Source organism: Hirundo rustica, chromosome 6 (genome assembly GCF_015227805.2).
Source record: "Hirundo rustica isolate bHirRus1 chromosome 6, bHirRus1.pri.v3, whole genome shotgun sequence".
Taxonomy (NCBI): Eukaryota; Metazoa; Chordata; class Aves; order Passeriformes; family Hirundinidae; genus Hirundo; species Hirundo rustica.
In genome coordinates this window covers 56,083,717-56,109,284 of record NC_053455.1, presented here as the reverse complement: position 1 = coordinate 56,109,284, position 25,568 = coordinate 56,083,717, and the positions used below count along the sequence as shown (strand labels likewise).

At 43.3% G+C, this 25,568-nt stretch overlaps 2 protein-coding genes across 8 annotated transcripts in view; both read right to left on the bottom strand.

Moving 5' to 3' along the window:
- KIAA1549L (KIAA1549 like) overlaps window positions 1-5,168 on the bottom strand; it is a 125,241-nt gene extending 120,073 nt beyond the window's left edge. Inside the window, exon 1 of one of the 2 annotated variants that reach the window (XM_040067949.2) lies at window positions 5,062-5,168. The gene's annotated coding sequence lies outside the window, so the exon portion shown is untranslated. Of the gene's footprint in view, window positions 1-4,146; window positions 4,210-5,061 lie in introns of those variants that run through there. The other variant, XM_040067948.2, reaches the window with a different exon arrangement.
- A 3,397-nt stretch (window positions 5,169-8,565) lies between these two features.
- HIPK3 (homeodomain interacting protein kinase 3) overlaps window positions 8,566-25,568 on the bottom strand; it is a 67,046-nt gene continuing 50,043 nt past the window's right edge. For 3 of the 6 annotated variants that reach the window (XM_040068052.1, XM_040068050.1, XM_058421190.1), the window contains exons 5-16: window positions 24,592-24,678; window positions 23,540-23,724; window positions 22,612-22,783; window positions 22,113-22,236; window positions 19,714-19,835; window positions 19,428-19,555; window positions 18,455-18,616; window positions 17,237-17,533; window positions 16,303-16,443; window positions 14,672-14,913; window positions 14,281-14,408; window positions 8,566-12,644 (exon numbers count right to left, since the gene is read on the bottom strand). In XM_040068052.1, the coding sequence (XP_039923986.1) occupies window positions 12,174-12,644; window positions 14,281-14,408; window positions 14,672-14,913; window positions 16,303-16,443; window positions 17,237-17,533; window positions 18,455-18,616; window positions 19,428-19,555; window positions 19,714-19,835; window positions 22,113-22,236; window positions 22,612-22,783; window positions 23,540-23,724; window positions 24,592-24,678 (2,259 nt within the window). In that variant the 3' untranslated portion in view covers window positions 8,566-12,173. The remainder of the gene's footprint in view (window positions 12,645-14,280; window positions 14,409-14,671; window positions 14,914-16,302; window positions 16,444-17,236; window positions 17,534-18,454; window positions 18,617-19,427; window positions 19,556-19,713; window positions 19,836-22,112; window positions 22,237-22,611; window positions 22,784-23,539; window positions 23,725-24,591; window positions 24,679-25,568) is intronic. The other 3 variants (XM_040068047.2, XM_040068048.2, XM_040068049.2) reach the window with 3 other exon arrangements.

Below are 25,568 nucleotides of genomic sequence, written 5' to 3'. Positions count from 1 at the left end.
TGCTGTTTGAGCTGAGAAGTGCCCTGTCCAAAGCCTCCCAGTGCTATCCCACCTTGCTGGTTTAGCAGTAAAAGGCAGGTCCGTTCAGAAGCGCAACAGTTCCTCCACTGGACTCAGCAGAAGGGAGTGAGAGCAGCAACTAACCACCAAAATGCTCGTTTCTTTTTTAATGAAATGTTGACATGTTTGGACATTGAAGCCTAAATTCATCTGCAAACATTATCAGTATTTGCTGCAGCAGAAACAACCTTTCCCACATGACTAAGAAAATACTATAAACAGAAAATTACTCACAGTCCCCTTCCTCTTGTTCATTGGCCTGACCTCAAGCCTCATGTGAGAAAGATTTAAAAAAAACATCCCAGTGAAGACTAGGATAATGCAATACACTACTGGGTGAATGAACATGTCAGAAAATAAGATTTATACGTTCTTTTACCATAGGCCCTAAACAGCCAGTCAGCATTCCCTGCAGGACAAACATGGATACCTCCTCAACCTACTCAGAGCCCCTTGCTTGCCTTAATCTACGGAGAAGAGCTTCACCCAAATGGTTTCAGTAGGTATGAATTTAGAGCATTCTCTATTTATATGGACACTAAAACCAGGTTATTTACTCTCTGCTAATTATTTATTATCAGCTCAGATCCAGGATTGCAGTGGAAGAAGGTAACTCATGGCTGGAGGATCTGTGCCGAGCATTCCCATCAAATCCTGCCTAAGCAGCGCCTTCTTGCGTGCTCCTGGTAGCATATTCTTTCAGCCCTTGCTGTAGATCCCTGTTCTAGTTTGACTAAAATGGGGCAGAACTGGAACTTTTCACTGTTCTTTCACAGGGTACCTGAGATGTCTGCACTCATTTTGTTCTCTTGGGGTGATCAGAACATTGAAAGAGCAGCACGACCAATCCGAAACTATGGATCCTCCAAAACGCTGGACTGGTAATTGTGGAGAGCAACCGCAGGAGACAGAGGGTGCCTTTTTCTATATCCTCGCCCCCTTCCATAATGCAGAGCTGGATCTAGGGAAGGACTCATGGCCCATGTGCTCACAGCCCTCACCCCTGCAGCAGCTCCTCCGGCAGAGAGAACACCAGCCCGTGCACTTCCAGAGGCACCAATCCTGATGCTTTTTGGGGGAGTTCCAGGAGCTGAGAGGCACCAACTCAGTGCTCAGGTTGCTGCCATCCATCGGGAGCCGCGGTCCGTGGGAGGTGGCACTGGCAATTTAGCAGCTGGCACGGAGCACTCTCTGAGTTGTTCAATCAAAGCTCCAGCTGCGAGAAGCAGCCACGGCGCTGGAGGTGTCCTTATTGTTTGTGAAATCATTGTTAATTAAGGTGAGATCTCGCTGTGCTGCTGTTCAGGAAGGACAGGAAGAAATGGACCTTTCCCTAACAAGTTTATCATTCCAACAGGCTACACAGACAAACATAAAGGATGAATTAAAATGTAAAAGGTATATTTTATTGTTTCTGAAAACTTTATTTCCACAGGCCCCCCTCTGCAGTCCCTCTGATTAGCTGATTAACCTTGTGAGCAACACAACCATGAGCAACTTGTCTTTCCCTCTGTTTTACTCAAACCATAGTGACAGAGGTATTGACTGGCTGAGAGATGCTCCACCAACACCAGACCAGCCTACAACAGCTGCCTTTCAAAACTGTGTCTCTCCTCCCAGAGGAAATGGTTGCTCACAGTTCACAAATGTGGGTCACAAGCGAGTTCTACGTGGTCGGAACATGGCAGGAGTCAACCCAAACCCTCACAATCCCTCCTTTGATTCCTGGTGCTTTACTTTTTTCTTTCTTGACAGATACGTTCAGTTTGACTTAATTTTTGCACTGGCCATGCTGTAATCCTGATCATGGCAGGCAGTGTAAAACTTTGTTTTCAACCTGAGCTCCAGCAGTGGTCCTGGGGGTGACATACTGTGGAAATTAATTTTTAATTCGGCATGTCACTGGGCAGTATGGCACATACCCAGCTAAAGGAGCATAAAATACTTATAAAACTACAAGTAAAACTTCTTATCTGTTGTTTGAAACCTAATCACTCTGTAGTCCATGGTGAAAGTGTCCCAGGGCACTGATCAGTACAAAATGCTCCTCGTTCCCTGCTTTGTCTTCACACACACTGCGATGCCAGGTGTTGCCCACAAAGCCAAAAGAAGACTGGAGACTCATTTATCCATGAGTGTGTGCATCTGCACATTTACAAATTTACCCAGAGAGGCAAATACTGCCCAGTGGAAGAAGCTGTAATAAAAATGGTGCATGACAGGTGCTGTTCCCAGTGTTTACTGCATCCCTTATCACCACTTGGACTCCATGGCAGTAGATCAGCTCTATTAATCATACACATTCCTGCAGTAATCACCAAAATTAGTAAAAGCATATTTGCTTAAAAGAAATCCAGGCCTAGACTGCTCCTTATGAACATTTTTAGATGCAAATTACGTTCTTGATTGAAAATTTTGCTCTACCACGTTTTGCTCCTGACTTCAATGGGAGGCAGCATTGCATGTGCTCTACACCTCTGGAAGGCAGAGCTTTTTTAAGGTTAATTGACATCCAATTTATGCACCTCAGCAATCATATCTAGCGATCAACACGGCCCATGAGTAGTAAAGTTTTATTTGCAATTTCAGCTGTAAAGCCCAAAGCTATCAAGCAAAACAAATTATGTTTAGTATCTTCGAGGAACTACCCAATAATCTAAAATTGCCAGGCAAAGCCTATCAGTGACAGTATTTTCCACTGTGCTGGCTGTGTTCACTGTGATTATTGTACTTTGGCTTGGTGCTGTAGTTGCTTCTCACCTCTTTTTCTCTTTTCCGAGCTGTCGGCTATGAGATACCTAAAAATATTTTTTTTACCTCTATCGGATTTCTTCACTTACAAATGAGATCAGGGCTGTGCCATAAATACACGCAGGCCACAAAGGAAGAAACAGGATATGGACACTTTTCATCCTGCTCTTCAATCTCATCCTGGAGCATCTTGTTGCATTGTCAGAAACACCTCAGCTTTGGCAACTGGGCTCTGAGAGCCTGGCTACCTCCAGGTGAAGGAGCACATAACTCAGGTGTGGTGCGAGAGTTCCCGTGATATCCAGACTGACTTGACAAGCAAAGGTAAAAAACTAGCCATTCCTCTGATTATGGGTCCATTTGTCTTACAAAGGTAAATCAGACCATGGTATTTACCTGCCCAGCACAAGTAATGCAGTAAGAGGCACTGTTCCACCAACCTACAACCTGCAGATGACAAACCTTATCGTGTTACGGCTGTAAAACTGACATCAATGGTACACAATTACGGAACATGCATGTTAGCAGCTTCAAAACGTGGACTCGCATCCCTAGTCTTTTCCTAAATCCATAGGAATAATCTAGCCCCATATCAATTTTAGCCTCTTTTAGCATAGCCTCAGAATTATACTTGGCATCTCTATCTGGCACGTACAATAACTGCCAGCAACAGTAACCATTTCTGCATTGAGGTCACCGAGTATACCCACTGCTTTGAGAAGTCTGGAGGGCACAGGACACTGCCCTACTCAAAAAGTCCAGTGAAACAGGCAAAATATAAACCAGAAATTGTCGGAGCTTCCAGCCGCATTTGAGATGTAGCGCTCAGATCTCAGCAGAGCTTGCCCTCTCCTAACCCCTCCTTATCTTCCCCTCCTCCCTACCACGCACACACACACACACAGAATCGCTGGAATTGATCCTCCGGTTTAACAAAAGCCTCTGCCCGTCCCTTTCTCCGCAAGGAACGAGACCTTAATCCAACTATCCCGTCCCATAGGAAATGCGCCAGGCAGGCAGCCCGCGGGTGACGGCAGCGCTGGCCGTCTCGGGGAAAAGCACAAAACCCGAGCACCCCCTGCCCGCAGAGAAGCCTCTGTTCCGCGAGCAGCGAAAAAAGGATGCGGCAGACAAAGAGAAGCGCCCGGCCGCTCGGCGCTCCCGGCGGTGCCGGGCACCGGGCGCGCTTCACGCCGCGTCCCTCCCGGAGCGCGGCTGGGGCCCCGCTGCCGCCGCAGCAGGTGCGGCTGTCCGCGCAGGGCAGCCCCGCCGAGCCCGCGGCCAGGGCGGCCGCGGCCCCGCGCTCCTCCCGCGCCCGCTTAAGCTGCTGCTTACCCGGCTCGGCTCGGGCGCTCGGCAGGACGGCGGCGGTGAGGGCGAGCAGCAGGACGGCGGCGGCCGGGCCCGCTCCGCCGCCCGCGGGCCGGGCGCCGCTCGGGGCCGCGGGGCCGGGCGCTGCCTCGGGCCCCCGCGGGGCGCGCCCCGCTCCGCCCGCCCGCCCGCCGCATCCCCGCGCTCGCACGGCCCCGCCGCGCTCAGCGGGCGGCGCTGCCCATCGCCGGCCGGGCTCTGGAGCGGCGGCTCCGCAGGCGGGCGGCGGCGGAGGGGGCGGAGCGGGGGCCCCCGCATGCCGCCCGCCGCTCTGCCCGCACGCCGCGGGACGCGGGGCCGGGGCTGCTCGGGCCCTCGGGCTCCGGCGCGGGGAGCGCCGCGGAACTGAGCTTCGCCCACAAAGGGCTCTCGGCGCCGGCCCCGCTCCCCGCCCTCCGAGCGCGGGGAGGCGGGAGCGGGGGCGGCGCTGCCGGGGCCGCGGGGACCCCCCTCCGCCGCCCCCCGCGCTCCGCCGGGGCCGTGGCAGGGGCGGGGAGCGGCCGCGGGGGCCGTGGGCTCGGTCCCCGCCCGCCGGGGCAGGTGCGGCGCGACGGCGGCTCTCGGGGATCCCTCACTCCCTCGCGTTTCGAAGCGATTGTGCCCGGCGCTACCTTCGGGCGTAAAGGCAGGTGCAGCCGCACGCAGCGGTGCTGCGACCTGGCGAGGCTGAAAGTCCCTCTCTGCTCGCTGTGGGGACGGCTCGTTGCCAGCTGATGTCCCGACCTGGGAGTCGCCGGGCCAGGACATCTCCAGAGATGTCCCGAGTTATGCCAGGCACCAGCCGGCACCTCCTCTTGGCAAAGCAGCCCGAGCCCTACCACAGCGCCTATCGCCGCTGGCAGCAAGTGCAGAAGCAGAAATAAAGAACTGTGAGCGTACCGCGGGAGGTGACCAAAGCGGCAGCTGCGTCCTCAGCCACCCGCCGTGCGAACACAGGAGAGGTCTTCTCCGGTCGCCCCTCGCCTGCCCTCGCTCCATAACTCGCTCCCTAGCTGGGATGGAACTCAGACATCCAGACTCAACGAGAAGCTCAAAGACAGGGTTTCCTCTCTGTTTTGCTTTAAGGTATACCGGGAGTTCAACGTGAAAGGCATGAAATGTGTTATGGGCAGCAGAGGGGTGAGCCTCAGCTGCTGCCTCAGTGACGGTCACACCCAGCACTGGGGAAGTCCATTTAGTGTTTTCTCCAAGTTCTCTCTGCAGCAGAGGCACCGTGAACTCTTTATTCTGGTATCGTCTCTTTCCTGAACTGCGTCCATGAATTCTTTTAGTTCCAGACCATGCCTGCGGGCAACAGGCAGCGATGGTGGGAGGAGGAGCAGTGCAAAGGTGGGTTTGGGACACCACACGGTCCAGGACCCCGAGAACGGATCCTGAAAGGCTGCAGCATTGCTTACATGCAGGAAAGCTGTCCCAGCCTCCCAGCAATTCTGCTCTGCTGGAAGTTGTCGCGCTGAGAAATTCTTAGAAGTCGGGTTTGAGGTGGAGCAAGCCTCAGCATGGGCCAGCCACATCTTGAGACCCTGGTACCCAGCCGCTGGCAGCATCCAAAGCCCTGACAGCCCGTAATTAGCTATTTGTCTGACTGCTTCAGCACACCCCTGGTGTCACCAACACAATTATGCTGTCCCATTTCCGTCGTTTTAGTCTTCCCCCAAATCACTAATTCATTCCGTGCAAAATTAGCTTCCCCTTGATGACTGCAAGTGATTATCCAGAGCAAAGATGGCAGTTTATGATTATTATAGTGAAATGGAGCTTGCTCATCACTCTGCTTAATCCAGGGCCAGCACGTTTAGTGCAGGGCCCTCTGGTGGCACCCTCAGGGAGCCCTGCACAAACATCATTTCATCTTTTTTTCATACTTTTCTAGGTTTTGTCATAACTCAGCTTTGTAATAGAGCCATCAATAAGCTAATTTTGACAGGACTTTTTTCAGTCTAGCTCTTACACATCATGGTTTTCTCTTAACTTTCCATTACAGTGTGTGTGTGTGTGTGTGTGTAGTATGAATAAAACACAAGTAGCAGATTGTTATTTCAAAGGATTTTTAAAAATGTCTATTTTCCAGAATGAGGAAGGGATCTTTTACAGATGGTGAAAAATCTCTGGGGTTTTACCAAGCAACTGTAGTGAGCTACTTCCTAAACTCAGCTTTTCTAATCCTGTTCGGGTTGGGTTTGGTTTTTTTACCGGATCCAAAATCGCCTTGCTTGCAGTAGGCCTCCTGCAAGTATTCCAAGTCTTGCTTCTTCTTCTGAAGGAATCCATATGACAAGCATCTCACCCACGGATGAGCAGTGACTGTGGCCGGGCAGCGACTTCTCTGTGAAGCTGGTGGCAGGCCATGGTCTCTGTTTGCAACAGAACAGTTGGCACCTTTCATTTTCATGAAAATCTCACTCCCCAAATACAACCACAGAATGGAGTCCAGCCTCCAGGCATCTCTGCCAACAGGGTGTAGATGCTCCTAACCTGCCATTACAGGGTCCAAGGAGAAGAATCCATTCGAATGTCTATTTCAGCCTCTCAACATAAAGCTTTACCGTTTTACCAAATACTCAGTGCTGTTTCCCAGGACAAGGGCAGGTAGAATTTTCTGAACCGCTTACAGCACAAACCCACCCCTCCTGAGACAGAAAATGCAACTTCCTTCCTACAGGTGAAAGGCAGGAAGACATAATTAACAGTAATCACCGTCAAACCTTAGCCATGGCTTAATAAGCCTTCCTGCACAGCAGGACGTGGTGTCAGCCACTTCAGCCACACTGGGGAGAGGCAGGAGGGGCTGCAGCTTTCCCCTGGTGTTCCCAGAGCTCTGCACTGCTCCAGACAGCACCTGCTGAACACTGCGGGCCTGTAGGGAAGTTACAGCTCTCTGGTGGGGAGCAGCACTACTCAAAACCCTCCCAAAACTTCGACCCCTGCTGCCTCAGCCCACCACAGGAGCTGGATTCACAGTGTGCATGAGCTGCAGCGATGACTGACTCCACTACGATCACCAGGACTGCTCTGGGAGTTGCACCAAGCAGGAGCTTCTCTCTTGCCTCCCAGAGACTGATCATCTCTCCAGCTGAAAACCCAGGCTAACTCAATGGGACAACACAGCATCACCCTAAAAACCTTAGTCCTGCTGCAGATCTGTGGCATGTGACAGCCCCACTGACTCTGGAAGCTTTTCCTTGAATGAATTTGGCATCTCAACTGCAGTACAAACCTGTCCTATCCATTCAGTTACAGTGATTAGGGGAAATATCAGATTTTAAACCAGAGTTTGTCATCCTAAAGATGAAGACAGTTGAAGAAGAGGACTTACACATTAACTGCCTGTCCTAGTCCACTCCTTCCACAGGATGGGAAAGAACATAGGGGAACATAAAGAACAGGTGGACACCATTACTAACAGAAAGCAAGAAGAGAAAGGACTTCACAGGCAGAGTATGCACTTTGAAAGGCTCAGGCTGCCTTTCCTTGTTTGTTAGATGTTGCCAGAAGTGAGAGTGTGAAATGCACCAAAGCAGTGGCCCTATTTGCTACGGGAAAAGTGGGATCTAGATACCAATATGCATTTAAAAGTCAACAATACATGAGGCTAGCCGTAAAGAAGGGAAAGGAAGCAGCTTTCAAAGCAACAGGCATCTGCAGAATTTGGACAAAGGTGTTTACAGAGCTGCAGGAAAAGCTTTGCAGTCACTGTGGCCAATTGCACTGAAGAGTGAGCGCTGTGACAGATCTGCATCAGTGGCACCTGGTATTTAGAAAATTAAAGCTTTCTGTCAACTCTGAAACACTTTGGTATCAAAAACAGACTGCACTGTCATTTCAGTCTTTTACATTTCATTTCTGACTGACCCTTATATGCAGTGATAGGCACAGAAACCATCCTCCCCACAAGCACAAGTGTGCACCCAACCACCAGGTTTCAGCAAGCACTGCGACCCCACGGCAGAGTGAGCACATTTGGCTGACAACAGCACCGCCAAATGCGCCTTCCATGGAGGTCTGGTCCATACCAGGTGGCCATCTGGAGCCACTGACCATGTGGGGCCATCTGTGGCAGCAGGAGCACCTTCCTGCTGGCCGGGCAGCAGTTGCCACCGGCTTGGCACAAACCTCAGCAGCAGCGAGGTGTCCGCTGGTATCTGGGCCAGATCACCTCCTCTAAGGTTGTGAAAGTGGGACATCCAGAACAAAGAGCCTTCAAGGAGTGGCTGCACTAAAGATGGGTTCTCAAGACCCTCTGAAGCAAGCCTTGAAAGCTAGTAAGATTTAAAATATCAGAAACTCAGTTGAATGATTAAGTCAGAATTTTAGAGCCCTTTCGGTGAATTTTCATCTTCTTTGCCTTCATGTAACACAGCAAAAAATAAAAGCCACCAAAAGTCATCTGCTGCAATATATATTTTAATTCAAAGTGAATCTTGACAGTAATACACCATAAATTCTTATTTTGACACTCACCAAAATAGTCACCTGGAAAACCCGCTTTTTGTGACAAAGTACAGAAGGCTTGGTCACATTTAAATCACTGAGAACTAGAAAGAAATACTATCGCAAACTGTAAGAGACATTACATCCATAAAAAAATTTTCCCAGTCCTCATATTGTAATATTGCACAGTGCAATTGCTACATGGCAAACTAGTGTAGCAGAGAAATCCAAAGCAAAAAAAGAAAAAAAAAAAAAAAGCCACAAGTCTACAAATTGTTAAACAGTAACAGTTCAACCTCATTAATCAAGTCTCTATTACTGGGTGTTTCTAGAACAAGTCTTCCTACAGCTTGCAGTGTGATTTAACTTTCACTTAACACAAACCACGTTAATTAGCAGTAAAAACAGAAAATTTAAAAATTAAAACAAAACAAAAGAGTTAATACAGTAGCATATTTGACCAATAAAACACCCTGAAGTTAAAAACCGAACACAAGAAATTCATATAAAACCTTGCAAATTAAAGTAAGATGCAGATATGCAATTCCATAGTCATGCAGTGTTTTATTTAAAAAAGGCATTAAAATGGTATCATGTAAAAATGCTTCTCAGAGGATGATATTTTCACAGAAAAAGCCCTCGCCCTGAAAGCTTTTTTTTTTTCTGCAGATGGGCTCCAGACACTTGCAGTGACAGGAGTCCGTTCTCTCAGAGTATATTGTGGGAGGAGGGGGGAAAGTCACCCTGTGTGTTGAATTTAAGCTGTGGCAGGATCCCAAATATTTCATTCTTTGAAATGCAGACATTTCTATGATTACAACACATAGAAAGAGCAGCAGATCTAATTTGGGGCACATTTACAGCAACCTTTTCCTGCATATGGCAGGATACTGTGGTGATACAGAGTGTCGATTTAACAAGCACGTCAGCTCCAGACCTTAAGCACAGTAAAAAGACAGTACAGAAAATACATCAGACCCATGATGATCCCCATGGCCCCAGGAAAAGAAGAAGAAAAAAAAGCAGGTTTTTTTTTTTTTTTTTTTCCTTTTGTTATCACGATACAAAAAATCGATGTGCTCCGTTTGCATTGGTGGTTCTTGGTGTGTCCCATTGCCTGCAATGGAGTGAGCACCAAAAAAAGGGAGTGAACAGAAAACTGCCTGCTGGACCACACAGCACGAGTTGGAAGTGGTAAAGGTGGACATCCAATTTGACTCCCTATGTTTACGCTTTACATAAGTGTTGGTAAGATTTCAAATTCATCAGGATATTCCTAGTTGCTAATGTATACTTTATATACACACACACTTGTACAAAATGCATAGAGTTGATTACTAAAAACATCGAAACTTCTGGGAAAAGTTAGGTTTCTTAATTTTCAGCGTGATTAAAAATGTACTGCTGGTATTTTCTTTTTTTATGATCTAATACTGTTGTATTTTAGTTATTACTTAAAAAATAAATCAAATGTAGGCACATTTATTTCATTCAGACATTCATTAAATAAAACACTGCTTGTGTTAGTGGAGTAAAGAAAAAGATTACCAGTTATTAGCTTATTGACAGAGTTAAACTCAAATGCTTTGCACTCTTATTCCAGTCAACGTTGCAAGGATTGTATTCCAGATTTTGTTTTAAAAAAAGTTAAGTCAAGCCTGCAAGATGCAGCTTCTTAAGTGTCTACACAATGCCAATATGAAAACATAAAAAAATTAAGTTACATTAATACATCCACTTATATGCAGTGATGAGCTCAAAGTTAATGGAGATAAAATACTGATGCAAATAACACACCCCAATAAAAACATATGCAATCATCTTCCATCATTTACAGTATAGTAGTTACGACACTTCAAACATGAAAACAAAATTTAAAAAAAAAACAAAAACAAAACAAAACAAAAAAACCAACCCAAACAAAAAAACCAAACCCAAAACCCAGCTTCTATTTCATGTAATTAGACTTGTACAGAAATTAGAAAGCTAAGAAAGAACTAGTTAATCACCTAATTTCACAGCTATCTGAAGTGGCAATCATTATATAGCAGCTTATCTATGATACATTCAAGATAAATGATACAATTTATTACTTGCCCATAAGCTAAAACACAGCCTCAGCTTAATACCTTCTGTAAATCCCATCTCTACACTACAGTATACTTGAGGTCTATGAAAAAGTAGCTACCTTTTATAGGAAATGGATGATTAAGTCTTTGGTGCTGCAAAAGCAACTTCATTCGAACAGAACAAAAAAACAAAAAGACACACTTCCTAAGGAGAAAAAAAAAAAAAAAAAAAAAAAGATGCAAAAAGCATGTAATTTACGTCCCTGACGGAATGTATTAAATAAGCAAACACCCACAACAGGCTAAAAACAAATACTATTCATGTAAAAAGATTAAAATCTCTCCCATGCATAAATGAAAGATTGCACACAAAGAACTCACATCTTTTTCAAGCTTCAACAGTAAATATTCTGCTACTAGTTATTAAATACTGCACGGTTTGCTCAAGCTAAGATGAAACCACATCATGGATCAATGAGCACTTGGCTTGTCCTTTCATTAGCTAGTCAGTCATGCCTACCTCACCTCTAAACATTTTATTATATCCAATTAGACAAACACTTTTAAAATAAACTACTCAGGTTGTATTGCAGTTCCATTTACCAGTATGAAATACTGTCTTGTGTGTCACTACTCAATAGCTACTGAATCAGCTTTCCTTAAGCACTACTAAAGTCCTGTCTTGAAGCTAGATCATTCTGGGGGGGAGGGGAACGGGGGGAAAGACAGCAAAATTCGGCTACAGCAAAAGATGCTGCCTTCTCAATCAGGAAAATACACCCAATACTAAAATAATACCACACAAAACCCAAAATGAGCATCACGCTATCAAAAAATCAGCAGATCTGAATTTTTAAGTGCTGCAGTCCTCAACATTTATATATAAGTAATAACATTAACAACCTCAAATATTTAAGGCACTATGTGTGGGAACAGTTTACAATGCAGCTGAGATTATTAGGACAACAACATTTAAGAGCAATGTTTAGGCCTTTCCTTCGCCCATGCAAAAGACACATGCAATGTGAAGAACAACAGCTCAACTTTTAGATAAGTGACTCAACATTTAAACACCAAGATATGCAACACAAACGAGTTACTTCTACACTGTACTGCTGACACATGTGCATCTGTTGCTCTAGTTCTGTACACTGAATGGCTTCCCAAACGTAGACGTGTCTTGCACTAGTTAGAAGGCAATTTTATAAAAAATAGCAGGAGCAAAACCAGATTTCTGCTCCCATAAGTCACCTGTCTAAAGTTACTATATAAGAAGATAACATGACCAAAGACAAGTTATACCAAATGTGCAAAACACATTAAAAGTGAGTTTTTTCTTAAAGCTCAGAGTTGTTTAAATTGCACCCAAGTCTACACGATTCAAAAAAAAAAATAATTTTCCTGTTGTGCCATGGCTAATACGTAATAAACACCACGTTCCTTCTTAAACCGAACTCCCGCGTCCTCGAGCTCGCTCAGCAGGCCGAGCTCTCACATGAACGGGTACTGGCTGAGTTTCGTGGGGCTCAGCGGGAAGCCCGCGTACGCGGCGGGCGACGCGGCGACGTACGAGTGGGGCGCGAAGACGGGCTTGTACTGAGTCTGGTGCACGGTGGGGGAGGGCAGCAGGCGGGGGTTGATGCCCACCGGCACTTGGTGCACCATCCCGCCGGCGTGGCTCAGGCTGTAGCTCGGGTGCTGCAACAGAGGTCTGGAGGCGCAGGGCGAGGCGAGGAGGTGCGCGACGGGCGCGGCGGCGCCCAGCGGCGCCGGCGACGCGTAGGGCAGGATGGCGGGCTGCCCGCCCAGGTGGGAGCTCCCCGGCAGGTGGCTGGGGCTGCCCTGGGGCAGGGAGAACGCGGGGCCGGCCACGGCGGCCGCCAGGAAAGGCTGCTGCTGCTGCTGCCTCCGCGGGGCGAAGTTCCCGTTCCACTCCTGCGGCCCCGAGCCGAAGTGCTGGACCTGGCCACACACACAGAGAAACGGGCAGGGCTTAGCGATCCCCGGAGCAAAGAGAGCGGGAAAAATAGAGGAAAAATGCGCTAAAACTAGTCAACTTAAAATCAGGAGGAATATAGAGACAGGAATTATTAAATGCTTCGACAGAACAAAAAAAGATATAGTAGCTATTTAGGCAGCAGCACAGACAATAAGAGATGGAAAACAGAACACGAGTTATTTTAATGCTCTTGCAAAGGGGGAAAAACAAAAAGGATAAAATGCCATGCTGGGCTGTTTTAACAGAAATACCATGTATCACATGAGCAAGGTGCTTATTCCACTCTACTCAGCACTGGCTTGGCATCAATTGGAAGTGCTGCATTCAGTTTGGGCACCATAATGAGGCACAAAGAGGACAAATAGGAGAGAAATTTTAGAGGAGAGCAGAAAAAATAATAAATTGATTGAAAATATCTGAGACAACTAGGCAAACAGAAGTCTAGGTCTACGATCACAGGAAGATGCGGCAATTATTAACAGTTATAAAGAGAAAAGACTAAAAAAATCAATTACTCCCGTTAAATGATGCAGACTTCAAACTACATAGGGCATCTACCAAAGGAGGAAGGATCAGCATAAATTTTTGTAATGAAAATAACGTTCTATACTTTCTGCCAAGAGGCTGAGGAGCTGCAGACATTGAAGAGATTAAAAATTAATACCATGCTGATCATATTAAGGCTTGCTTAGAATTAATTAAACCAATCCTTTTGCATAATCATGCAAAAGGGGAGACTGTGTCACCCACCCAAATGTTTCCTTCAATCTAAACTATTCAAGTCATTATTGCTAAATCCTCTTATCTACATATAGCATGCTTTCATTTAGCATTTAACTTACAATATTCACAGTTTCTCTGCAAGACTTACACAAACAGGTAAGTCTCTCACATTAATGTACCTCCAGCTATCTAACCAAAAGCTCAATGCAGCTACAGCTCCAAGATAATTAATTAAAAGGGGCTTAAACTCGATGTCATGTGTCAACTTCAGTTCTCAGCCACAGCAGACACATTTACTGTGTGGCTGGGCAATGATAAAAGTAACTTTTAAATTAGTTTTAGGTATCTTCTAACATTGGATGGGACTACGATCACCGTCTCGTCTCCCCTCCAGCTTCATTACCTGGCAGCAAAGGTAAGAAATAGTTGGGTTTGCTGAGCTCTATCTCCCCTCTGGATACTCAAACTAAAAGATTTTCATGCACACTACTGACAGAACAACACTGAGATACAGCTGCAGACTTTAACTGTACGCTACAAGTATTTTAGTATTTGGATGTAGGAAAAATAAATGCTAATCTTTTTGTCTCCTGCTTTGATATTTATGTGCAGGCATTGACAATTTTCCCAGTGTGGGTTTTCTGTTATTTTTTTTTTAAATAGAGCCAGCTGTTTTAAGAAAATGACCCAAAATGAAACATACTTATGACTTGCCCAGTAAGTTGACACCCATTTTTCAAGATTTGAACACTTCTTTAATCAAGCTGCTGAAAACCTGCAGCTGCCACAGACAGCAACTGAAACCTTGAGCATTCAGTTTGGAACTCAACTTCTCCAGCTCCACATCTGGAGCTTGTTGGATGCAATTGCACACACCTGACTGAAGTTTCCATGCTGCTGATGGAATGCTGATGTCAGTTTCTGCTGACGGTTTCCTACCACAGAAGAGTGGTTTATTCTTCCCAGGACAGACCGACCCTTTCTCAGTGGCTGGCACGTAGCAACTTCCAAGACAAAAAATAAACAATGTTATGCTTTTGTTGTCACTCTTCTTTCTGGCAAAAGTTAGACAAGGTTTCATTTGCTTAAGCATGCAGGGAGAAATAATAACACACCAATTAAAGTCAAACCCTAGCACTGTTTAGAAGTTGTTACTACAGATTAAGCAGTTGTATGAGTAGGTCAAAATCTTTATCTATATATTGAATAAATACTGAAACTTCTATTCTTAATCTACTGGCATAGAAGAACACCTGAACTAACTTACCTGTATTCGCCATCTGTTCCTCAAGATGTAACCTGTTTTCAAGTCTCATGGGTGGTACCACTACTGTGCAAACAGTTGATTTGGTTTCAGGGTTAACTGAGGCTCTTGCTTCCTTATTTTTATTTTTATTGTTATTGTCTACAAAGCCATTTTCCACAAAGGGGCTGTCGTGTCCTGAGGAGTCTGAGCTTGGGGAGCCATCCACTGTATCACATCCACTTTCCTGTTCGTCATCTGACATACTGTCAAAAAGTAAAAATATTGTAATGAAGCAAAGATTTTCATGATAGAGGTACATTTTCCTAAATTAACACCTTAAATTTATAGAAGTGAAATTACTCAAAGGTGGATAAAAATGATGCATCGTAATTAGACAAGCATCTATATTCAAACTCATCCTACCCATAAATTGCAAAGCTCAAAGAGATAACTTCTTTATATTAAAAACTGGCAGAACGCATGCTTAATCTAAAGCATACAAGAAACAGCAGTGAATTCACTAATGCCTAAACATGTGGTCAAGTCCTTTAGTGATTTTACAGCTCACATAACATGTCCTTATTGCATGTTGTTTAAAACAGGATGATACAAATAAAACCACTTACGAAAATTAACTTTTTGTGAAAAGTGCTTTGAGGATCAGCACAAAAGTCTGAAGATTTAACCAACAGAATCAGGTAATTCTGAGTAGTTTTTTCAAGTAACAAATAGCAATAATGTGACAACTATCGAGCAATTAACTGTACTTCTATATAATTAACTTTTGATTCAAGTTGCTAATTACGTGACTTAATATAAGTAGATTGCTACTGAAACCAGAATCCAACAAATTCCTCTACCATTGACATAAAGTTGAATTACCAAAGGGAATTCAATTACAGGTTCAAAGAAAATACCATAAAATCAAGAAGGTCTTAATAAAAACTTATCTGTATTTTTGAATGTTTTGATACTGAAGAATACCAAAGGACTGACAGTGTTGACCAGCAACCAGTAAGATACAGACTTGGGAGTTCCACCTCCTTGTCAATACATGCTCTGATAGAATCTTCAATTATTTTAAACAAACTTTTTTCATTAGGACCTTAATTAAAATTCATTTTGAACGATGAAACTGCTGAAGGCTCAAGCTAGACATCAGGCAGTGAAAATAAAAACATTTAAAAGCTGCTCACATGAAGTGTTCACTTAAGCAAGCCTTACTTTTGGTAGAAGAAAAAAAGGCATCAATGTCATTTAAAGATGACAAGATACACAATGGGAAAACCAGAGGCTGCAAAAATTAAAAATTTGTAGAGACCAAATCTGTCACATAATATTTTGGCTTATTTAATCTTGCAACTCTAGAAGATTTTTATTCCAAAGGAAGTTGCATGCAGCATGTTTATATTTTCTGTGTGAACACCATTCATTCAGTGTTCTGAAAGCTTCCAATGCAGCAAGACAGATCTGTTAGGAATTAGAACAGAGAAGTTTATGCTGTGCAACTGTAAGCCAGTAAATTAATTTTTAAACAGATCATTTACCCTCACCAGCTGGCAACACAACAGAACTTGTGCATTTTTTAGTATAAACTGGGCCTGCTGTATAGTAAGATCTCTCTTTTTGCTGAAAGGAGCCAGGGTTTTTACCTGTTGGACCTCTTGCAAGGAGAGGGGCTGGACTGCTCCGAGGAGCTGGTGCTGAGCGTGCTGTCGGGGCTGCTGAGAGAGCACACGCGGTCGATGTTCAGGGTGTTCTGGCAGGCTTCACACTCCAGGCTCCCTTTACACCTGCACACAGAAACACAGTCAGCAAAAACACCACTCGCCACTCATCTGGGTACAACCGTGCAATAAAAAAGGGTACACTATTAGAAAAGGCCCGTTAAATGTAAATTAACATCCAAACCGGGTTTCAAACCTTTTCAGTGTTCTTTTAAAATTCTAGACTAAACTGGCATCCTTTGAAACCTACTAAATGGATAGCTTTTTTACTGAATCAATACTAAAACAAGTAGATTAAAATGTTTCACTACAGCAGTTCAGAGCCCTGAAACCTTTGACAAAGCTTAGATTTAAAATAAAAGTTCCTCCAGCTTAGAATTATTACAAGTAAGGATCAAGTCAAACAAACATTAAACTAAGCCCTGCATGCTTCTGTGATGGCTCTGTGAAAGAAAACTCCATCGGGGGACAATGCCCAGCACCTGCTTTTGCACCCAAAGGTGCACGTTTCTAGACTGTTAGAGAAGCATTTGCTACCCATAGGTATGTAATAGTATCTACTGGATGCTGCTGCTAGAATGGTAACGTTGAGTATACACAGCAGGAATATTGTTCTTCAACAAATAAATGGGGCACAATATTATGAAAAAAAACCACGTGGCTTGAAAAGGCGTAGCACACACAGATTAACGAGGCAGATTTTCGACAGCGTGCTCCCTTTCAGTGCCACAGAGCTAACTTCCCGCTGAGATCTGATTAGGAGCACAAAACGCTTGTCCTTTCTCAGCTCGGATCCATCCGCTGCGCTAAGACGGGCGCATTTAAGCCAAGCTCAACAAAAGCCAAGGCAGACGCTCACTCCCTCAGCGAGTGCGTGCGCGCCACGTCGTCCTCGTCCGTGTCGCTGCTGATGGTGATGACGCTGACGGCGGGGCTGGGGGAGCCGGCCAGGAACAGCGCCTGCCGTGCGCTGCTGGGGACAGAGGGGGCAGGGGCCAGCCCGACCGACGCCTCGCAGCAGCCGCCCTCCCGGCCCTCCGAGTTGAGATTGTCCTGCGCTTCTATACAACTGATTCTCTTGACAGCCTTCAGGTTGAGGATCTTTGGAGAGATGAAGGCAGAATTTTGGATGTTGGTGTTTTGTAGCGCGTTGCTCCTGCGAAGGAAACACGCGGTTTGGCGTTTAGCGAATCTCTGCCCGCGAGACCCGGGAACTGCGCTGTTTTCGACAAAACCAAAGCGGGCAACGTAAGCTGAGGCACCAGTTTAGACAAACACAGAACAGTAAACACGGGCAAAAATACTTGGCGCGGATGGTTTCAGACGTTAACAAGAAAGATACCAAGTATGTAATATCAAAGACATCAACATCAAATACAGTATATTGAAAATCCCGCTTTCTAATAAAGGTAAAAAAAAAAAATGAAAATCCCATTTGGGTGAAAAACAGTCAGACAAAATCCAGCCAGATTTCCTGCAAAGGTTCTCCTTGAAAACAAAAGCTTATAGGCTCCAGATGAACCCCTTGCTTAATACAGGACTGCTGACACTGCCCACATTACCCATACTTTCCCCCTTTTGGAGCATCCCACACCTTTGCCACCATTTTGCATGGCACTGGGGCATATTTTCTTCACCAAGCAGCTGAAGTATTTTTGGCTATCAGTGAAAGATGACTGCAAGGCACACAGCAACCCTGTTATACAGCCTCTCTTTATTTTCAGTCGTCTAAACCTGATATATCCTCCCTCATGTTAACTTAGGAATATCTCACTAGAGCTACCTCAGTATATTCTTATACGTTCCCAAAGCCTGTAAAGACAACATTCCATCATGATAGGCACCTACTATTCAAAAAGAATTAAAACTAATTAGTATTGCAAGTATTGTTCCACCTAGTCTACTACCAAAATAGCATTGAAAAGTTAACAGGAAAGGACACATTTTTCCAAAGCACTGTCTAAGAGGAATTGTGTCCAACAAAGATGTCACTTCTACAAGTTGTTCCCTTGCCCACAAAACAGCAATGACAGGTACACTGAGTTAGAACGTTCTGTCTTAGAAATGTTCTACCAACCTGTTCTGGCACAGTTTGTTCCTCTTGGTAGCTGCAGGCTGAGGCCAGACAACGTGTGCAATGCCCACACTAATAGGCTGGGGGGCAGACAAGGTTATTTGATGTGTTAGAAGAGGCTGTGGTACCATTGAGCTGTAGTGGGTGCCCTGGGTAATCATCTTCCTGAGGAAAAGGAAAGGCAGGTTTATACTGCAAGTCGTTTGCAGCAGCACCCCCTTGTTAAATCACAGGTGTGGTGTTGGGATGCAAAATCCCTCTGGGCCAAACCCACACAGGCTCAGAGGAGCTCAAAGATGTGAGGGCTGAATTAGAACCTTCAGAGAAACTAAAATACATAAATCCACACAGACACGAGGTAGAAATACAAGTTTAGTTCTGAATAAGTAGAGAATTTTTAAAATGCCTTAAGCAAATAAGAGACTGAATTAGTTAGTAAGAAAAGGACCTAAAACCTAGTTCAAAGTTCAGTAGCATTGCCTTTTCCAAAGTTAGTTAAGCTCTAAACATAACAAAAACAATGCATCCTTGCTAAACATTCCTAGATGGAACAGATAGAGCTATATGCTTCGAATTTGTGTAAGAAATTATGAATATAGTCACACATCGATCTTAACTTAGGATAGGTCCAACAAGGCAATACCGGACGCATGTTTCCACTGACTGGTTAAAAATAGAATAAAATGCACTGCTTTGAGGATGCTGAGAGGCACACAAAACAGATCACAGATACTGCTGCTGTTGCTGCAGTTGCTACTGATAAGATGCTGCTGCCTCTGCTTGCGACATGGGGACTTTATGCCAGAAGGCTTTCGGCATCCTGGCACGACCTGTAACACACCTATGCCTTTCTGAGACTGATTTAACAATCAATAAAGGACTTTTTGCTTTTACAACTACCCAGCTTCTACAGTCTTCAATGAAGACATATGCCAAAATCTCGACGAGAGCGTGGCACAAAATCAGGTGGACTCACCCCCAGTCTCCAAGCCTCTGTGGGCCAGCCACAGGATCAGAGGCCAGAGACGTGGCTGGAGCTGCCACTGGCGCTACGTGCTGCCACGCGGGAAGCAGGATCTGCTGCGTCTGGTTCGACCACGCCTGCTGGGAAGCACAGGAGGTTTGAGGGCACAAGCAATTCACCGAAGTGACACTCGCTGCTTGGAGCGCAGCACAGTCCGGAGAGGGACTGCAACAGAACTCCGCCTTTAGAAACATTTGCTAATTAAGTAAGTAAGAGTTTTGCTTCACAGTAGGCCAACCTGAGAAAGGATTCCTGCTCGAATCTGTAGTGGCTGAATTGCGTGGGCTTGGGTCACCAGTGGAACTGCATTATCCACCCTCAGGGAGAAACTGGTGGGTTTGCTGTGGTTTGTAGGTATTCCTGTCAGGGAAAGAACACATACCCGAGCTGTAGGCAAACAGCAGTCTTGCATATATTTTCTGAGCAAACATAGAGGACAATTTTAAAACATTTGACCGTTTTTTAAAATGTGTTTATGATCTAATTCCATAATTTAGACTTTCAAGCCGAACAAATTAACACCTAAAAGATTTTTGTGCCATACCTTATCTGCACAAATACTTGAGCTGTAGTTTCCAGAAAGAACTGCCAATAGCTGCTAGTTGGAAACAGACTTCTAGAAAGAGGAATGACTTTGGCAGAAAGTTCTGCAGAGCTAAGCATTTACTCTTTATCACAAACTACATTAAAAGAATTTGAAAGGAAGCAAGCAAAAGTAAGCAGAACTGAATTTCAAAGCCTCTCAGAATGGACTCTTGCACACTTCATGCTCTGTATTTCCAGCAGGCCGAAACACATTCCTCTCAGCTTTTGTAGCTGGCAATGCCACATGTATAATGTCCCTTTTTGCTGCCATCTCTTTGGTGGGAAACAGATTTTTGGTGTAAAATCTTCTGTGTACCTCATCAGATATTTGCAGTAGAATCCCTAATCCTATTCCTCTCTTCATCAAAATAATGTAAACTATAGCATTGCTCACAAGAACATAACACAAAAAAGATGCATCTCATGCCCTGTACAGACTTAACACATGTATAGCAATTCTGCAATGTTTACTACAGTAACATATTTTTAACATAATAATGTCAAACTACAATGAAAGAGGGATTTTTCTTATCGGACATTGCAACAGAACAGCCATGCTTGAAGAAAATACCAGCTAGGGAAAGATATCCGTGATCTCATCTTCTAACTGCACCTCGTGCCTCACGCTTTACTCAAAGAATAAGCAATGGGTGTTCACAGGTAGCTACTAAAGAATTACTATACTAAGTTTATAAGTGTTTTGGTTGGAGTTTTTTTTTAATCTTTACAGTACAGGATGAAGGCAAGTTTTCATCTGATGTAATTCTCTCATGTCATAACACAATACTAAGTTTATAACCACGCACTTCAAAGCTTTTCATTTTGAAATGCACTTGACTGATTTTTTTTCTCCCCACAGCCATCTAGAAAAGCAACGTCTTAGCTCTGACAGAAGCAACGAGTTTTAGCACTTCAGATACTTCACAGAGCAGCCAAGCTGGAAAACTTTGAAGCAGTGCCAGATACCATTAATATCCCCTTTTCATCTGTGCCAGCAACTCGTCACCTATGTGATGAAAACAATATATCCCCTTCACTTCAGCTCTACCAGAATTTAAATTTGGAAAGTTATCATCATATTAAGAATACAGTATACAAATCACAGATAAAGTGTCTGCCTGTACTGTTTCCTTTTCTATAAATCACTTTATTCATCTGGGAATAATAAAAACACTAGGGGTTTTTTTTATTATTATTATGGAGTATGTCATTGTGTAAAGAACACAGACAATTTAAATAATTAACTGCTCAGAAGGAAATCTGTGTGAAGCAGCTTCACATGACACTGCCTGTTGAATAGTCAGATGTCTCTTGAGTTTCTGGAACCCAAGGTAGATGTAGCTACCACAATTAACATTACTGATAAAGTCGGCTGTATCTGTCTTTATCAACAGAGATTAAGACTTCCTAGGGTTTAAGTCCGGGTTGAATAGTTTTGTTGGGTTTGTTTTTTTTTTTTTTAATTAATTTCAGAGTGCATCTAGTGTGATTTCTGAAACTTTAAAATGCAGATGGAAAACTAAGGTCATTCTTAAAAAAACCCTACTTCCTATAAATTCCGTAACTTCAAGACTTGATCTCAACATGAAGCTGAACATCACCAAGACAAATAAATTATATCTTTGGAACAAAGATCAAGCTAAGTTAATAAACAAACAATATAAACTACCTTCCCATTTCCATAAATGACTGTTACTAGAATAAGGCACTGATACTCCCTTCATCTTTCCTGTTTCCTCTCAAATTTTATTTCAGAACACCCTCCTTTATTGCTTCTCCTTTCACATGTTTTTCATAAATTCATATGTGTGTGTGTAGTACGTGAAGATGAGCTCTGGATTGCTTAAATCATTTTCTGCAGGTGCTGATTTGCTGTTTCTTACTGAAAGGTGCGAAGTATCTACATCTGACTCACAGGCTGATTTTTAACGACATAATTAAGCTGGTTTAAATATAAACCTTATGCGGATTTAATGGAAAACTCAAATATTGCTAACAGACAGGCAGTAATGCTCATATTTTAGGAACTGTGACAATTACAGATAAATATACCTTGGATAGCTGGAGGACATATAATCAGTGCTTGCTGGAAAACATCACTGCAACCAAACTGAGCCGTTCCCGCCTGCAGTGGAATCCCTTGGGGTACAACTGAGTGGGCAGATGCAGTCAATGCCTAAGGGAACAGATTCAATACAGGCAACGTTATCATAACTGTGAATCTACATATCTCACACCTTATATAGTAAATAACTAAAACAACTTATGAAAATGAACATTTCAAAGCCGTTTCACAGGAAGGCATCACACTGGACCACTGGAGGGCACCAGAATACAGCACTGGCAATCCCAGCTTGTAATTTAATTTGAAAAATAATTCTAAATTATTTATTTAAGAAAACATTAGGAAAAAAACAGAGTAAAAGGAGATTTTGCCACTTGACAGACGTAATTTTTTCAATTATTGAATTAATTAGAAAAAGTACATTAGCAGAACTTATGGTTAAAACAAAACAAAATAAAACAACACCAAACCAAGGAAGACACGAACCATTGTTTTTACCTGACTTCTTACTGGACCAATTTTGGTAAAGCTTGCAGTCAGGTTGGCTGCACTGCCTGAGGCAACTGATCTCATAAGTGATGTTTTATTGCAATTGCTTAAGTCATACAGGTTTGATCGGCATTTGCAAATATCCATGATATGAAAGCAGGACTTCACTCTGTCAGAACCAGAAAATAAATTGTTTTAATCACCATTCCATGTCGTTAAAGGTAAAAAAAAAATCCCCAAAATAAGGGGGAAAAAAATTAGTTCAAACCCCACATTCCCCATTTCATGGAATGGGATCATCCACACAGGTAGGAAAACAAACACTGTTACTATGGTCACATCAAGCCTCTGTGATGCACATTTTAAAAGCAAGAAAAATACTGCTGTTTCCTTTTCCTTCCACCTAACATCATTTTCTAACAGCTGCATACAAACAGGGAAAATCGGAAATTAAACAGGTGGAAAAGCTTGCCCTTTCAGTGAAATGCTTGCAACTTTAAGAAATCCACAGTGAAATACACAACTCCAGAACTGCAAGAAAACTTTCAATATGTTCCACATGAAAGGAAGTATCTGAGATATTAACATCAAGTGGAAATGCCTACCCTAGCCCTCAATGACTGACAGGAGCTAGAGCTCCTCATACTTCCAAAAATCACACCCAAGTTTCTGCAGTGTTGGAATTTTAACAGTCATGCATAGAAACAACTTAGAAATCTATTGCTCTAACTGTTACTTTCAAAGAAAAACATAGTTATTCAAGCAGTTTCCTTGACCCAGTAGATGTATCTAATACTGTAAGACTTGAAAGAATTTTCTAAGACACTGCAAAAACGATGAAAGATTTTTTTTTCTCTCTGACAGCAGAAGAAACAAAACTTTAATACAAATGAATTGCAACAACAGAGATTTCTATGTTACATACTGGTTGCTATGAGGAAAATCAAGGAGGTGCTTCATGGTAACAAAAGAATGGTTCAGGGTCTCAGCTGGAGTGATTCTTAAATCAGCATCGATAAGCAACATTTTCTTCAACAGACTGACAAACTCCCTCCTATCTGCCTTCTCTGCCAACAGGTCACTTCCTTCCAAATCCATCACCATGTTCACCTGGCATAGAACAAAACAGTCAGACAGAAGATATGCGTATTATTTTAGCTCTTTCTGGGATTGCTTTCTGCTATAAAATACTAATATTCAGCATTTTTATCACACGGGGTATGGTGGATTTGTTTTATCCCAAAACAGCTGGCTTAGAATGTGTGGCTTTTTTCTAGGCATGCACACTATTCCCTCCTTGCAACCTGCCCAGTTAAAAAGGCTTTATTCCAGTCTGGGACTTGGAATTTAAGAAGTAAGATTCAGCATACAGATCTTTACATGGTCTAACTTGAACTACAGAGTTGATCTTCAAAAACCAATTTCAAGCAGGTATTGACGACAACCCTGCAACAAGATTTGATCCTTTCTTCAGGACGTGAAAGACAACAAAAAATTGCCTTTTCTTATTGACTAGAGAGGCGTAAAGCTAAAGGAAAGTGAGGAAACAGTTATGATTTTAAAAACAAATTTTAAAAAACTACACTTAGAATTTTAGTGTCAAGGTAACAGAATTGTACTGGAAACCATACAATAAACAGAGCAGGTTCCATACGAATTCTTTGTTTATCCGTTGCCACAGTGGCAGATAAGGTAGAAGAGAAAGTATAGATTTTACACAAAATTCAAGGGCTCCCCTACAACAAGGACAAGTTCCATTGTTTAACACAAGCAGTGGAAAAGGAAGATCTTTACTAAAAGCCCAAAGGGCTGACACAGCCAGGTATTTTCCTCAGAGCAGCAGAGAAGAATGAATGTGACTGAGACACAATAAGTAATACTCTAAAAGGAATTTCTTTCAAAACCAGTAAAATGCTTTAAAATCACAAGTCATTGCCACACATTCCTTTTGCTGAGGAAGGAGGCTTTAATACTCACGTGCACTATATCATCCAAACTGTTGAAAATATACTTTCTGGCCTCTTTAGACTTCATACCTGTTTCTGCCTCATGTTCTTCCAATGTCTCAAAAAAAAAGAAAAAAAAGAAAAGGAAAGCTGAGATTAGAATCTGTGAATAAAGGTCACCTATAACTACAGAGCAACTTTATGTATTTATTGACCTAAAGCCCACTATTTTCTCCCAAATAATTAGTATGTCAGTTATATATTTGTATGCTGCTTTACTGGCTACTTCCATTCTCTAAATCAAAAGACAAAAACTACAGTATTTTACATCTGACAAATCACAGTACTGGATTACAACAGATAGTTTATGAATCATACAGGAAGTGTTGAAAGCCTAGCATAGAGCAGTTTAATGACACTCTTATCTTTTCATATATCACAGCTTTTCTATTATTGCATTTTACCAATTTTCTCAAACTCAGACCTTAAACCCCAATCAGCAGCAACATCACATCACTATAAAAGAAATAAACCAAAACCCAGGCAGGATCCATTCAGCTTCTTTGTTTTCCCTTTTCTTTTTTTACTTTTATTCCTCCACATACACAACAAGCAGTGTAAATATTTTAAATACTTAGGTATGAGATAAAAACATCCTAGAGAGTGAATGGTTTATGAGCTGGTATAGTACCTTCTGTTACAATTTTCCTTCTTCAACAGAGGCAGCACCAGTAGGCTGGTGCAACAAGAGGCAAGGTGGGACTTTAGGGAAAAAGCTATCAACATACAGAGTACAGAAAAGTTTCCAAAATGAACTTTGACAAAAACTGCAAATAATGCGCAACGATCCCTATCAAAACTCCTAATGAACCTCTGAACAAAGAGCTCCTGGAACTGGGGAGGGCTGTTTGCACCAAGAACTCGCTCCAACGCGGAGCAGCCAGACGTAAAGCGCCACCTAAGACCAAGTTCTTGAGAAAGCTCGAGAGTGTGGGATTAACCAGGCTG